At 51.4% G+C, this 15,774-nt stretch overlaps 2 protein-coding genes, 3 non-coding genes and 1 pseudogene across 5 annotated transcripts; 5 read left to right on the top strand and 1 right to left on the bottom strand.

The window, feature by feature from the left end:
* Positions 1–1,600: 1,600 nt before the first annotated feature.
* On the bottom strand, positions 1,601–3,708 carry LOC149333944 (uncharacterized). Its single transcript, XM_089558840.1, has 3 exons — positions 3,191–3,708; positions 2,916–3,128; positions 1,601–1,764 (listed from the first exon to the last, which is right to left on the bottom strand). The coding sequence occupies exons 1-3, from the start codon at positions 3,391–3,393 to the stop codon at positions 1,608–1,610; spliced, it is 573 nt and encodes a 190-aa protein (XP_089414966.1). The 5' UTR covers positions 3,394–3,708; the 3' UTR covers positions 1,601–1,607.
* A 524-nt stretch (positions 3,709–4,232) lies between these two features.
* On the top strand, positions 4,233–4,304 carry TRNAD-GUC (transfer RNA aspartic acid (anticodon GUC)). The gene has a single exon. It is a non-coding gene; the product is annotated as a tRNA-Asp (tRNA).
* A 177-nt stretch (positions 4,305–4,481) lies between these two features.
* LOC149333946 (uncharacterized) lies at positions 4,482–7,490 on the top strand (annotated as a pseudogene).
* A 2,976-nt stretch (positions 7,491–10,466) lies between these two features.
* On the top strand, positions 10,467–11,408 carry LOC149333947 (uncharacterized). Its single transcript, XM_089557823.1, has one exon. It carries the CDS (start codon positions 10,467–10,469, stop codon positions 11,406–11,408), a length of 942 nt encoding a protein of 313 aa, XP_089413949.1.
* Positions 11,409–12,521: 1,113 nt separating this feature from the next.
* Positions 12,522–12,593, top strand: TRNAD-GUC (transfer RNA aspartic acid (anticodon GUC)). Its single transcript has one exon. It is a non-coding gene; the product is annotated as a tRNA-Asp (tRNA).
* Positions 12,594–12,931: 338 nt separating this feature from the next.
* On the top strand, positions 12,932–13,003 carry TRNAD-GUC (transfer RNA aspartic acid (anticodon GUC)). The gene has a single exon. It is a non-coding gene; the product is annotated as a tRNA-Asp (tRNA).
* Positions 13,004–15,774: the final 2,771 nt, after the last annotated feature.

A 15,774-nucleotide genomic window follows, 5' to 3' on the forward strand; every position in this document is an offset into this window, starting at 1 on the left:
TCCGCCGTCGGCAACGCGGAGAACGGCTTTGGGTGCAGGGGTCAGTACTTTTCGGAGGCGGCGTCGTAGGGCTGAACTCATGACGGATACGTGCGCGCCTGTATCGATCAGGGCTCTCACAGGCACTCCATCGACATGAATGGCGAGCAAATTATGGTGTGCACGAAGGGCTAATCGAGGATTTTGGGACTGGGGCTGTACTGCAGCATAACCTCCAGACACTGCAGCGTCTAGTTTTCCGCTTGCGAGCGTCTGTAGGGGCCAGGAGAGGAGCGACGGCATTGGGGCGAATGAGACTGTCGACGCAGGGGGGACGGGGAGCGGCTGGAGCGGGGAATCTGGCCGTCGACTGTAGCACCGTGCTGGGCTTGAGGGGGCGTGTAGTGGCTGGGCTGTTCGTCGTCGCGATGGGAGCTGAGAGGACGGTATGTGCTGCGACGGGACCAATAATTTCGACAGTGGCGGGAGATGTGGCCAATGCGGTGGCAATGGAAACAAATGGGCCTGTCGTCGGTTGTCCGCCAGTCGTTAGGGTTTCGGCGACGTGGAGTGAAGTACGAAGGTCGTCCAGGAGCAATCGCAGTGATTTCGGGTGGTGGTGAAGACCGTACAGGGCTGACGGGCTGGAAACCAAGGTTTGCAAACTCTTGGCGGACGACAGCTTGTACCAGAGAGATGGTAGGCAAGCGGTTGTCGCCATCATGTAGATGCAGGGGGGCAGGGGACATAGCTTCGAGCTCGCGTCGGATGATGCGGGTCACATTTTCTGGGGGCGCTGAAGTTTCCCTGTGTCGCAGGTCTTCACATGAAGAAGTCGCAGCCGTGTTGGGGAGGCGTGTGTACGGCTGGCTAATACGCCTGCTTTTGGCTTCCTCGAAGCGTCGACATTCCTTAATAATTCCGTCGACTGTAGTGCAGTTCTTGTATACGAGCAAGTTGAAGGCATCGTCGGCGATTCCCTTCAACACGTGGCCGACTTTGTCAGACTCGGGCATGTTGGCGTCAACTTTGTGACAGAGGGCCAGCACATCTTGAATGTACGACACATAGGACTCTGTAGATGTTTGAGCTCGGGAGGCGAGGTCCTTCTTAGCAGCAAGTGTTCGGCCGAGGGGCGGTCCAAACAATTCGCGGAGTTTCTCTTTGCACACGTCCCAGCTGGTTAGATGGTCTTCGTGGGTCTCATACCAGACCCGGGCAGTGTCTTTTAGGTAGAATATTACATTTGCGAGCATAAGGGTCGGATCCCAGCGGTTGTAGGTACTCACTCGCTCGTACATGTTGATCCAGTCGTCGACGTCAGTGTTGTCGGTACCAGAAAATGTCCCAGGGTCACAAGGGGGAGAAAGAACGAGTGATGTCATGGCCGGGGCTGAGGTTTGCTGGGAGGCGTCTTGGGTCATGATGAGGGAAGGCAACTGGCGGCCGCTGCGGAGCTCCGTCGTTGGTAGACGTAGGGGAAAGCTGCACCTCCACCAAATATGTTGCGGGAAAGAATATATTTACAAATAGGAAAGAACAGCTGCTAGCGGCACCGAGAACACAGTCCGAACTTCGTTGTCGTCTTCTACTCTTCCCACGCTCTTGGTCGTCGTCGTCTACCCGCTTTAAGGAGTTGCAAGCTGAAAACCTACATGGTTTTCACCAGGATATTTTGCCCTTATTGCCTTCACCATGCAGGCGGGCAGGGGCCTTCTGTTGTGGCGCCCAAGCCGCCCCCACAGCCAGAGCACACACTGCCTGTAGGCAGCAAACCGGTAGTGCCTGAAACAATGCCAATGATTAGATGTAGCAAGCAGTACACAGGATGAAGTTGATCAGATGCGCATCCAAGTCGGGAGGGGACAGAATGTTCTGACCCCTAGCCGCCTCCTAATTTTTTTAATTCAGCCAGAAGAGTGCCTGTTCTGCATATTTACTCATTTGAACCAAAAACAATCATTCCTGTAACTACACTAAACAATGGTGACTTGAGTAAGCATGCACACCAAGGTTGAGGCCCAATGTTCACTCTTTTCTAGATGTCTCAAGCTGACCTCCCTTGTTGTTGCTAGTGGCTCTTTATTGATAATAAAAAAAATAACAATGGAAGCTAACGATGTTGCTAGCCGCGGCATCTGCCATCCAAACCTGAGCTGCGGCTAGCGAGAATAAAAGGACAGGGAGAGGGAAAGAAAGGGGGGAGCGATAGTAAGAAAGGATAGGTGTTGGGCGGCAATATACACTATGTACAATTCCATATATGGCAACCAAGTTCTACAACTCTGCTAAATGCTCCAAAAGCACACTTTTCATCACACTTACTAGTATTTATGTTATCACTGCAACTAAGGAAATTTATATATATAGGTGCCAGAAGCCCACTTCTGATAGGACAATCTCCTTTGAAATTTCGAATTGGCTCAGCAGTTGCTGCCAACTGCAATAAAGATAAATTTAAACCAGCCAAAATCCCGACGTACCTGAACCCGGACATGTATTAGACTAGCAGTCAATAAGGTCTGCCTTATTTTCAGCCGTTCCTGAAACTGTAAATAAGGTTCCTTTTTCTGAAAATGACAGCATGTAAGGTAAAAAAAGGTTCCATGCTTCTTATGCTATATAGCTCGTAATCTAATTCCTGAAAGGAGAATGAGTCTGTCTCCTGCACAGTAATGGGCTTTGTCAGTGCAAACTATCCTGATCCCATTTGTTTGCGCAGTGGACAGCTGCAGTCTTTTGCAGTGGTTATGGCCATAGCACACCGTGATTCCGCACTGTATACGAAGTTTTAGGCATTCTCTGTCTTTTTTTTTAAATAGAACAGCACCGCATGCGTATGCGCTTTAGATCGCACTGTGGTCAATAAACGTAGTTGCAAGAGCTAGCACCGGTAGCGTTATTACGCAATCCGTGAAGCTTGCAGTTGTACTTACTCGTTCGCGGTGTCGCCCATGCCTGGCTGCCGGTAATGCCGCATGTTTAAATATGCAAGCTGCAGCACACCCTCGTCCAGGCAAAGATACCCGAACTCGGGGTGCGCTGTGATGCAGTTGTGTCCCGGCTGCTTTTTAACGGCGGCCGGGCATTCCCGGCAGCAGACGTTCTCGATGGCTGTCGGCATGGCAGCGCAGCCGTCGCACTGGCACCTTCGCAGAAAACGGATGTCAGCGATGCGTGCCACGAGCATAATAGAGTTCATATCACTCACCAGTCCACGTTTCCCACTCGTTGCCAGCCGTCCTCGGAGCCATCGGCGTCCGAGTCTTCGTCCGTGGTACGGCCGGACGGATGGCCACTGCTGCTATCTTCGGCCGTATCGCGCAAAGGCGTACTATCGTAAGAGATGGCGCCTAAATCTGCCGTCCGCCGAAGAATCTCTCTTTCAAGCTCTGTGAGATCGTCGATGTCCATCTCATCGGCTTACAAAAACACAAATGGCTGAACGTAGTTCGGCCAACAACGTGCGCATTTTCAAAAAGTCACTCCGCGTATTACTACGTATTACTCCGCCGATGACGGAGCGGCAAGCCTCCAAGGAACTGGCTGAAAGGCACTCGACGCGTTGGTAGACTCCGCCCATCGTATGAGGCCGAATTCAAAAAAAAAAGGCGGGAGCCGGACGTTAATTAGATTTAATTGAGGAAATCGGCCACACAGGGCAATAAGTCGCAGCTCCTAAGAATGCTGGGAACGTGTACATCAAGTTCCCGCGGCAAAAAGACATGTTCAGAATCCTCTTCAGTGCACCTTTAAGACCTGGCTTCAGGATAAAGGACTCTTCATTATCTGGAACTCTGACTGCTTTTTATGCAAGAAACCCGAAACAATAGAGCATGTATTTCTAGACTGCTGGGACCCGATCTTTCATTGGGATGTACTCCAAAGAACTTTAAAAAAACAGTTACCCCTGGATCAGTACGGCATATGTTTCTTGCCTGTGAATACCTCAGAAGAAATACCTTATGACCTCATTATGGTCCTGGGCCTCCACGCGGTGTGGAAAACACGAATGCAGTTCGAACACGCGGACTTGGTTGTTCGCCCGGTTCCCGAACATTTCATTGAGAGCGTTGTGCGCTTAAGAAATGTGTACAACGCACTGCCTGATCCACCGCAATGGATAACTGTACTAGATGGATTAATGTCGCTCAAAAAATTTTAAAGTCGTGTCGGCCAAAGTGTGGCCGCCATGTTTTATTTCTTGTAACCTCTTGATTTGTACGTCAAAATCGGCAATAAAGAAAAAAAAATCCTCGTTAGTATAGTGGCCAGTATCCCCGCCTGTCACGCGGGAGACCGGGGTTCGATTCCCCGACGGGGAGCTTATTTTCTTTTTTCCTTCTTTCTCCGCCTCCCTCTCCCTTGTACTCTGTGCACACTGCACGCCCATTGACGGCATTTTGCACAGCGTGATAAGGAAGCCCTGTGAAGCCACCTCCTCAACCCTCCTCGTTAGTATGATTCCATTTCCGGCCACCGAGCGTGACGGACGTGCTATCATGAGCTCCGTTGGAGCGGTGTCAGCGGCCCAGCAGGGCCGCTTAAACAGGTTTCTTGCCCAAGATTCCCAGGATTATCAAGTTGTACTGCCGCAATTGCCAACAGGTGCGTCCGTTTTGAATACCGTCTTTCTTCACGGTGATTTGAAGGCCAGGCCTTTTCGTGTTGAAGACTTTCGCGACACGTTGGTTCGCCTCGGAATGCTCCCCAAAGTGCTAGCTCTGGGGGCGTTTCAGATGAACCACGTGTGGGCGGTCACCTTCAGTAGCCAAGAAGCGACGAAGAAAATTCTGGAAGCTGGCGAAGTGAAAGTGAAGGAAAAACGATGCCTTGTCATTGACCCGGCCAACCAGGATGTGCGGCTGAAGCTGCATTGGGTGCTGCATAACGCCCCGGACGAAGCGCTGGCCCCATACGGGAAAGTAACCGACCTGTCTCGGGAGTGCTGGCGCCTTGAGGGCATTGCTGACAAGGGCTCTTCTGCCCGCACAGTCGGCCTTAAACTGAAGTACGGACTGACTCTCGAGGACTTGCCTCATCAAGTACGTATTGCTGGAAGCAATGCACTACTAGTTGTACAATCGCCCAATTTTTTAACCTGAACGCGCGAGCGTCGACCGGCCAGTCGATAAGCGCCGTACAACGGAGCATAGCGGCGAAGTGTGCGAGAATAAGCGCGTGCGCACAATGCCCAGTCCAGTGCAGCTGCCCTCTGCCAGGCTGTTCCGGCAACCGGACCCCACCCCACCTGCTTTTTTGTCCGTTATCGCCTTTCCTTCTGTTTTCTCCACGCCACTGACAAAGGATTAGAAAAGGCAACGTGGTACCGCCTTCTTTTCTGTAGGAGAGGGAAGTGTGAATTGATAAGTGAAATAATCCGATCAGATGTCATTGCTATCGCGCTTCACAGTATATAAGGCCTTGCATCCGCTTTCTGGAGTGTTTGCTTCACGCAGCATCAACAATGCCTCCTCGGGTGCCAGAGGAAAGGAGAGTAGCTGCAGTACGCATGTCTTTGAGTCCCAAAGACAGATCGCGATGGCTTTGGATTTACATGTAGCGACAGTGAACAGGATAATTTGCGCGTTTAGAGACGAAGGGCACATAGGTGATGCAGCAAGGAACTGCGTTCGGAAGGCGACAGCAGAAGAGGATGCCGCCTTGGTTCTCGTCGCCGAGACTAATCCCTTCATGACGGCTGGCCAGGTTAGACATGCGGTTGGCCTCGATGTCAGCGAAGAATTGGTGGGAAAACGGCTTTTGGAAGAAGGCCTGAAGAATCGAAGTGCTGCCCAAAAGCCGCTTCTTTCCGACACAGCGAAAACAAAAAGACTGGATTTTGCACAGGCCCATCTGCACTGGACAGCAGATGACTGGCACAATGTCGTCTTTACCGACGAGTCCACATTCTGCACGCAGTGGGACCAAAAACGCAAAGTATACAGACCAGACCTAACGAGGTTCGTTTCTTCCTATTATGAATATTTAGTTAGTTTGTGCCTGTTTCTATTTTCACAAATTTATTCCTGTGAGCCTTTTCTTGTTATTGTTAATTTAAGATACGTTTGTGGTGTAAATTGCCGCAATTTTAAATTGACTTATTGTTCTCCTCTCTTGTAGGTATGACCCCCGATACGTCCACCAAGTAAGAGCCAGTGGACGCAAAAGCATCAACGTTTGGGGGATTGTAACCAAAGAGGGCCTTGGACCACTACACAGAATACAGGGCCGATTTTGTACCGCCTCCTACATTAATATCGTCGAACAGGTGCTCCTGCCTCATGTGCTCGACGGTCCTTTCAATGACGGCTGCTTCATCCTACAGCAGGACTTGTCCCCCGTGCACACGTCTCGCGCTGCCAAAGGCCGCCTGGAAGAACTCGGAATCATGACCATTGACTGGCCGCCACAAGGAACGGACATGAATGTAATTGAAAACGTGTGGGGCCTAATGAAAAAGAACTTATCAAAAATGGGGCTTCACAACGTGAGCTGCGATGAACTATGGCGCAAAGTTGAAGCCGAATGGGAGCTGTTGAAAATCGACCACAACCTCGTACCAGCGCTGTACGACTCTCTTCCGCGACGCATCGCAACGGTTGTTCAGTCTGGTGGAGCCTTCTGCAAATACTGAAGGGCAACAAGCGAGTTGCGACAACCGGGACCCCACAATTTCTCAAGCAGCTGGAATTACCAAAATCTCTAATACCCCTTGGTAACCAGTGCGAGCAAAGGTATCCTTATTGAGGCGTTGTTTTTCTTCTGGTTTTGCTCTCGAGAAAAGCAATAAATTTATTTCTGGTCAGACATAGGCAAGGCACGCTATTCTTTGCAACATCGAAGTTTCTAATCAGCAGGACTTCCAGCGGCAGATATCTTTTTGCCGCAGGAAATTGCCGCGTGAGCCGTAGGGAAAATAAAAATAAAAAAAAGTGCTGATTCAGCCGGTGTATGTCGCATTCCATCGAGCCCAAGCGGTGCCACTTGACCCTTTATTTATAGCGTGATGGCAGCGTTCAGAGAAGAAAAGACGAAGACGATAACGGTGCTCGAAAGGGGGTGGGGTCCGGTTCCCGGAACAGCCTGGCAGAGGGCAGCTGCACTGGACTGGGCATTGTGCGCACGCGCGTATTCTCGCACACTTCGCCGCTATGCTCCGTTGTACGGCGCTTATCGACTGGCCGGTCGACGCTCGCGCGTTCAGGTTAAAAAATTGGGCGATTGTACCTGGTAGGCCACCGTTATGCCTAAGGTGTAACAGTCGAGGCCACATCAGGCGAGAGTGCCGAGTGCCGCGCTGCACCTTGTGCAAGCGCTACGGCCATGATGAGAGCACGTGTGCTCGAACGTACGCCAACGTAACAGGACTGGGCTCAAGCAACGAAGTCCAAGCTGAGCATCTCATGGACTAGGCCGACGCAGAAGAGGCGGCTGGTGGCCTGACTGTACCGCCTGCTCAAGACGCCACTAGACCGCTTCCTCCAGCGAAAGAAGTGGCACAGAGGTAGAGTGCACCAGCAAAGGAGGCTAAGCCGGGGAGCGCTGCAACGTCCACCAACGACTGCCCCGAAAAGATGACTAGCGCCTCGCCTACTGCAACCGTCACGCAACAGGGGACTGAAGACGTTGTGATGTCGAGCGTCGGTGCCACGGCAGCGAAGCGACTTCACGACGACAGCGACAACGAGGCGCACGATACCAGCAAAGAAGTCGGCGGGGAGCCGCCTGTGAAAACGACGCCCACCCGAAGATCAACATTGAAACCGGCACCCAAAATTCCGCCCGAGCCTCGGCCCGAGCGGATGCCGTCGGCGCTGCCGCCGACGTGACCCGCGGCCAAGTGAGTCTGTCGGGCCTGCTGGCGAGCGACAATGGCTAGTGTAGGGACGCTTTCTTGCGGCGACTTTATAAGCGACGCCTCAATGAGCCGAAGGGCGCAAGCGACTGTGCAAGTTGTTGGAAATGCGAATAGTGCCGATAGTGAAGGGGATACTGTGTGGTTCGAATGCTTCTTTAAATAAAGATGGCAGTCAACCTAGAAACAAGTTTACACGTCGGCACGCTCAACGTGCGCGGCTTGTCTAATCGTAGGAAACAGTACCAACTTAGCCGACTTTTTATGGAGTGCGACTTAGACATTATTGCTGTTCAAGAGACGAAAGTTGAAAGCGAAGAGGCAACGAACCGCATGGTGGAACCTTTCAGAGCGAGATATAATGTATGCATTTCTCACGCTATTGGCACAGCGGGTGGGTGTGCGTTATTTGTTAAAAATTCCATTGAAGCGATTATAGAAAGTGTTTATGCTTGTGACAGTGGCCGCCTCATTGTGTGTGACTTTATTCTGCATGCCAATAAGTTCCGAGTTATATGTTTATATGCTCCAAATAGTGCAAGTGAACGGAAAATGTTTTTTGAAAGTGTTGATCGGCACCTAAACAGTGATGAAAGGATCATTGTCATGTTGGGAGATTTTAACTGTGTGTGCAGTTCAGAAGATCGAGCGAGACAGGCACCCGTTCGAGATGCGAGTTCAGTGTTTCTGAGCGAGTGTGTAGATGACCGAGCAATGGCAGATGTTGGTTACTTTATGTCGAATCCTACGTTACAGTACTTTACCCATCAGCAACGAGGCAGCCTTGCCAGATTAGACCGAATTTATGTTTCCGCAACACTGGTGCCTGTGTGTACCAATTATGATGTCAAAAACGTTTCTTTTAGTGATCACAGTCTGGTCACTGTGACGTTGGGTCCGAAAAAGCCACCGAAATTCAACTGGGATCTGTGGAAGTTCAATATACAGATTCTTGATGATGATTATTTTGTACAGAAAATGCAAGAAAAAATGACCGACGTGCTTGCATGCAGGACGCAAAGCTGCACTGAGGCGTGGGAACTATTCAAACAAGAAGCGAAAATAACTGCCATTGAAAGAGCCAGCGTACTGCGCAAGAATAAGAGTAAAAAAGAAAATGAACTGAAAAAAAAGTTGGACTGCTATCTGAGCGAAGAAGCTTCGTCGCCGGGTCGGTTTGTTAAAGAAATAAAAGAAGTGAAGAGCGAACTTGAGATAATCGACGTATACAGATACCGAGGAGCGGTAATACGTGCGCGTTCTGAAAGATTGTACTTGGGGGAAGCCCCGACTCGACGGTCCATGTCAGACGAAAGGAGCTCCGCTGCACGCAACGAAATAAGAGCGATAACGTTCAGAGACACAGTTGTGCGAGACAGTGAATCGATAAAGTGCGCTTTCGTAGATTATTACTGTGAACTGATTCGCAAGGAACCAGAACTCGTAGAAGGATTTGAAACAGAATTCTTAAAGCTCATGCCAAAGCTAGGAGAAGAAGTGAAAGAAAGCTTAGAGGCACCAATTACCATTACAGAAATAGAAAATGCTATTGATGAATTAAGCACTGGAAAAGCACCAGGGCCGGACGGGTTCGGTTCGGAATTTTATAAAGCTTTTAAAGACAAGGTTGCAATGGCACTACACTGTGTGATAGAAGAAGCATACAACAGAAAAGAATTGCCCCCGTCGTTTAGACATAGCCACGAGGTACTGATTCCCAAATCTGATGACCCTACTGCGCTGTTGTCTGTGCGCGCGTACCGATCGATAATGCTGGCCAACACAGATTATAAGATTTTCGCGAAAGTATTAGGTAAAAGACTTCAACGGGTAATACAACAGCTAGTGGGACCACACCAAACATGCGGCATTAGAGGGCGTTCTATCCAAACAAATATACACGTGACCAGAACTGTTCTAGAGTGCTGTGATGCGCATTTCGGGAAGGTGGCAATGGTTCAGTTGGATTTAGAAAAAGCTTTCGATAAAGTCGCCCACAAAATCCTTTTCAGTGTCTTGAAACACGTGAACGTCGGCAAGATACTTCTAGAGGGGATAGAGCTATGTTGCGCAAATAATTTTACCAGAGTTATAATAAATAAGACATTAACCACTCCAATCCAAGTGAAATCTTCTGTTAGGCAAGGGTGCCCCTTGTCACCTCTATTATTTTCGTTGTTTCTTGAGCCCTTTTGTTTAAGCATTATAATGAACAAGGATGTCACCGGTTATAGTTTTTGTTCAAGCGAAGTTAAGCTTTTGTCATACGCGGACGACATTTTGGATTTCTGCGCCGACAAACCCAGTGTCAGCAACGCAGTAAGAATGACAACCAAGTTCTGCAGGATGACGGGAAGCAGTGTCAACTGGAGCAAATCAGTTGGTATTTGGCACGGTGAATGGGGCGTCACGCCGGCTGTGTTTGAAAATATGCAATGGGCGCACTCACCAACAAAGTATCTCGGAGTGCCTATGCAGCACTATAAAGACACCGAGGAATACTGGAAGCACGAAGCGGAACGCATTAAGGAAAAAACAACAAAGTTCGGAGGGCGTGACCTCTCTATATTTGCGAGGTCAACCGTGTGCAATGTTTCTTGTAGCAAAGATTTGGTATGTTCTGCAGGTCATGTGTGCGTCAAGAGCGAGCATACAAAAACTGCACAGAGTGCTTGCTGTGTACATATGGCGTTCAACATGGGAGCGCACGAGTCGCACCAATCTGTTTCGCGCAGTGAAGAATGGAGGGCTGGGTTTAGCCCACCTGTTTTTGAAGCAAGTCGTTTCCAGGTTTCTGTTTGTGCGAGACCAAAGCGATGGATTTCTGCGGACAGTCATTCAAACGAGACTGCGTGATCATTTGCCTGTTTTTGTTGTGTCATCTCCTCTGGCCAACGGGCCAAGTGTGCGCGGTTTTTTACGGGAGGTTGTTTTGTCTTTCCGCTTTCTTCAGGCACGTTTTTCAGTAGAGTACCTGAGCAACGTCACCCGGAAGAAACTGTACAGAGATATGGTTGATGTGTGTATGCCAGTGCCATTGTATCGTTCAGTATATCCACATGGAGGGGGTAAAGATGTCTTGAAGAGGGTAAAGCGGATGGCGGTTAGGCCATCTGTAAAAAGCTTCTTTTTTCAAATACACACTGCGACGCTCCCGGTTAAGCCGTGGCTCGAGCAAAAAGGCATCTTCGTCCCGTGGACTGTAAACTGTTTGCACTGTAGAAGACCGGAGACCATCGACCACATTTTTCTTGAGTGTTCGGACGCGGTTTTTCTATGGGATATTCTGCAACGCACCATAAAAAAGGACTTGCCAGTCACGCCGTACGGCATCCGCTTTCTCCCTACCGCTAATGAAGGAGGGGTGCCCTATGACATGATTATGACCGTGTGCCTCCATAGCATATGGCGCACTAGGATGGCTGTGCATCATGCCGATCTGAACCCAAGACCCGCCAGAGAGTACTTTATTGAAAGTGTTGCTTTCATACGTGAAGTGTGTAAAGCAGGCAGTGACCATCCAGACTGGCTGCCGCTTTTCGACGCTCTTGTCAATTTGAAGCGCTGTTAACCACCGGCGCATGCCAAAGAACGGCAAGCGCCTTTTAAATTGTTCCATTTGTGTATGTATTGTTGCTGGCCGCAGAACAGGCAATAAAGAACAAAAAAATCCTCGTTAGTATAGTGGCCAGTATCCCCGCCTGTCACGCGGGAGACCGGGGTTCGATTCTCCGACGGGGAGCTTATTTTCTTTTTATGCGAAGCATATTACTAGAGGTACACTACAGCCCTTCGCCGTGGTTACGCGCCGTTCACACCACGTGGTACAGTGACGTCACACCACGTGACATACCATGTGACACATGACGTCGCGACAGAGGAAGACGGAGGTACACTACAGCCCTTCGCCGTGGTTACACGCCGTGCACACCACGTGGTACTGTGACGTCACACCACGTGACATACCACGTGACACATGACGTCACGACAGAGGAAGACGGAGGTACACTACAGCCCTTCGCCGTGGTTACACGCCGTGCACACCACGTGGTGCAGTGACGTCACACCACGGGACACATGACGTCACGACAGAGGAAGATGGGGGTCCACCTCGCGCCGTCGCTGTGGTTGCACGCCGTGCATACCCCGTGGTACAGTGACGTCACACCACGTGACATACCACGTGACACATGACGTCACGACAGATCGCCGTCACGCGCTGGGAGAGGGAGAACGATGCCATCGCACAGACACCGGAATGTCCTCGAGCGGCATTCCCGCGCATTTCGAACGCGCGTTCACACTCGGTGTAGGTGAAACGCTCGCTCCATCGGGCAGGCGGACGCGGCTTCCGTGGCAATCCAGGCGCCCACCAAACGCGCGTCTCGGGGTTAGTCGGCGTTCCGCTGTAGCCATGCCGTTGTCTTCCCCCACGACGAAGGCTTCTAGTGGTTGTATTAAAATGACCAAGTATGCAACCAAGGAAAGCCATGTATTACCAAGCCTAGCCATCAATATGCTTCGCATGTGACCAGGGTTAACCAAGTTAAGCCTCAGCCATTTTTTCTTCTTTCTCCGCCTCCCTCTCTCTTGTACTCTGTGCACACTGCACGCCCATTGACGGCATTTTGCACAGCGTGTTTCTCTGTGATAAGGAAGCCCTGTGAAGCCACCTCCTCAGTCCTCCCCGTTAGTATAGTGGCTAGTATCCCCGCCTGTCACGCGGGAGACCGGGGTTCGATTCCCCGACGGGGAGCTTATTTTCTTTTTCCTTCTTTCTCCGCCTTCCTCTCCCTTGTACTCTGTGCACACTGCACGCCCATTGACGGCATTTTGCACAGCGTGTTTCTCTGTGATAAGGAAGCCCTGTGAAGCCACCTCCTCAGTCCTCCTCGTTAGTATAGTGGCCAGTATCCCCGCCTGTCACGCGGGAGACCGGGGTTCGATTCTCGGACGGGGAGCTTATTTTCTTTTTCCTTCTTTCTCCGCCTTCCTCTCCCTTGTACTCTGTGCACACTGCACGCCCATTGACGGCATTTTGCACAGCGTGTTTCTCTGTGATAAGGAAGCCCTGTGAAGCCACCTCCTCAGTCCTCCTCGTTAGTATAGTGGCCAGTATCCCCGCCTGTCACGCGGGAGACCGGGGTTCGATTCCCCGACGGGGAGCTTATTTTGTTTTTTCCTTCTTTCTCCGCCTCCCTCTCCCTTGTACGCTGTGCACACTGCACGCCCATTGACGGCATTTGCACAGCGTGTTTCTCTGTGATAAGGGAGCCCTGTGAGGCCACATCCTCAGCCCTCCTCTTCAGTATAGAGGTCATCATACCACTTCCTGCTTTCGAGCAGGACGGTCACGGAATGTCAGGCTCCTCAGGAGCGGTTTCAGCGGCCCAGCCGGGCCGCTGTACTAGGGGTGTTGCAAACGATGGTCAGGAATATCAAGTGCTTCTTCCTCAGCTGCCCATAAGTCTTGTTGCTTTAAGTACCGTTTTTTTTTTGCATGCAGATGTGCGGCATCGACCATATCGTGTGGAACACTTCCGAGATGCGTGGCTGGCTTATCGCTGCTGTCCGAGGTAGTCGCCCATAGGTCGGCACACTCACTCATGAGGGCACTCATATCGCCTCACTCACGCTCACGTCTGTGTGTTGGAATGTGAGTGAGTGGTCGTGAGTGTGAGTGCGATTGAGTGGATGCGAGTAAGGGTGGTCATGAGTACGAGTGGGAGTGAGTGGTTTTGAGTGTGAGCGGACGTGTGTGTGAGCTCGAGTGAGTGGTTGTGGTAGCGAGTGGTCATGAGTGTGAATGAGTGGTTGCAAGTGTGAGTGTGATGTGAGTTCGAGTCAGTGGATGTCAGCTTGAGTGGCCATGAGTGTGAGTGGATGTGAGTGTAAGTGGAGATGAGTGTGAAAGCGAGTGAGTGGATGTGAGCGTGAGTAGAGGTGAGTGGTGAGTGGACATTATTTATCAGTGGATTTGAGGGGACTTGAGTGGCAATGAGTGGATTTGAGTAGTGGGTGGACGCGACAGCGAAGTCGGTCGCTTATGTTTTACGAAGACGATACCCGCTCATCTGTTTTCATGTTGACAGCTGAGGCAATATTCACTACTGAAGGTTGTGGGGTACCATGGTGCCCCTCGCCCGCCCGATGCACCCTTCTCTCTCTCGTGGCCTACCGCGGCTCTTCCTCCGGCGGCCCCCACTAGGCGTAGCAGCGGAGGGAACGGAGGGGAGGCGCCCGCGACTACTCGTCGTCACGTGGGCAGCCCTCCTTTCCCGCCCCTCTCGGTTTCGGCGGACGCACGGGCCGCGCGCACGGGCCCAGTCTGATGGAAAGTTGACAGCGAGCCGTGAGAGAGAGCGGACGCGACATCAGCGGCGGCCCATGTGACCCGAACTGTTATGTGCCTGTATCCCGTGCCTGTGACCTGTGCCTGTTGCCTGCTGCCTGCGCGCGACCGAGGAAAGACGTTGGGAGATCCCAATTAAAGGTTTTGCCTACGGGCTTATTCCTCGGAGTGTGTTCTTCGCGGCCACAGGTGTGGTCGAGTTAGCGGAGTGGCGTTGGCCCTGAGTTCAGGGTCCGAACCGTTACAGTAACCCCACAAGGTGCTTAAAGCCTCATAAGGTATCATGCCGGTGTCTTTCGACAACTGAAGCAGAGGATTCCGCTGGCACATGAATGGCAGTTTTATGCTGTTTTTGTAGTTCACCGCTGAAACGGGAACAGGCCCCTCGCGGATGCAATTAGCCGCTACGAGTTTTATTAGATCGTTTATCGAATTTCGCAATGCGAGTCCTGAAAAAAAATGTCACTGGCTTAGCTCAGCTATATATGCCATGATATACGTAGCGAGAGGTACGGTGTTCTCTGGTTTGCTTATCGTTATGGTTACGTGTCAGACATTAAAGACGAGACTTGTGACGAAGGCGGTACGTTTCGTTCAACTTGATTGACTGCTAGAAAGGCGGCCTGGTGATCCGTAAAGCGACTGTAAATTCCGCTGATACGCGCTTCGCACTGGAACATTCAGTCAGTCTGATCACGTGGTCAGTCATGCGGCGAGCCTTCACGACCTCGGAAGACGGCTCACCCAGTTGGGCCAAAGCGCGACGCTACAAACGCTCCGCGTCCTGACGTCGCCTCTTGGCTAGGCGCTCTTCTCGCTCCTCAGGCGTTTCTGCTGCTCTCTTGGCCTTGCCCCGATCGTTCTTCCTTTTCCCGACAGCCAGCTCCCAGGCTACAACCTCACGGCCGGACCAGCTGAGCCTATCATGTTTTCGAAGCCGCTCAACCGCTGCCTTCTCCATGGCAATGACTCTTCGCTACGGCATCACACCCGTCCTATACTCACACCGCAGCGCGTCCCCGCCCCTTGCGGATGCGCAATAAGGCGCACCACCTCTGACGTCACTCGGCTGCTCGCACATGTGCACAAATGCCGAGGCGAGCGGCGTCTGCTTCGATTTCACGCAGCTGCGAGGCGCGGCACACCGGCTGCTTGCGCTGAAGTCACTCGGCTCCTCGCGCATGCGCACAACTGGCCTTCCAGACGCACGGCGAAATGGCGAGACTGTGGGTAGTGTAGCTTTCGCTACAATATAGATAGATGTATCTTGCCACACTACCCGCGCGGCTCGATCTCATATACACAAGAGTTACAATGCCTACTGCTGAAAGAATGACCGTCCGCTTCTCGGCAATAACTGCCGTAAGATGGGATCTCGAGTGCTGGTTTTTTCTGTGCCCAGGTGTGCGCGTCTCTGAGCTCTGCTCTGGCCGTAATTTGTTGATTGGGTCGGACCCATGCGAAAATCTGACCTACTTGTCCCAGCCCCTGAACTGCAGAAGCCCGACTCAAGCCCAGAAACGACGTGAAAAAAAGCGCTTTTCGTTGACGCCAGAGGACTTTTGTTTCCATCATGTACTTGAAG

Source organism: Amblyomma mixtum, chromosome 8 (assembly GCF_055824585.1).
Source record: "Amblyomma mixtum isolate Tamu chromosome 8, ASM5582458v1, whole genome shotgun sequence".
NCBI classification, from domain to species: domain Eukaryota; kingdom Metazoa; phylum Arthropoda; class Arachnida; order Ixodida; family Ixodidae; genus Amblyomma; species Amblyomma mixtum.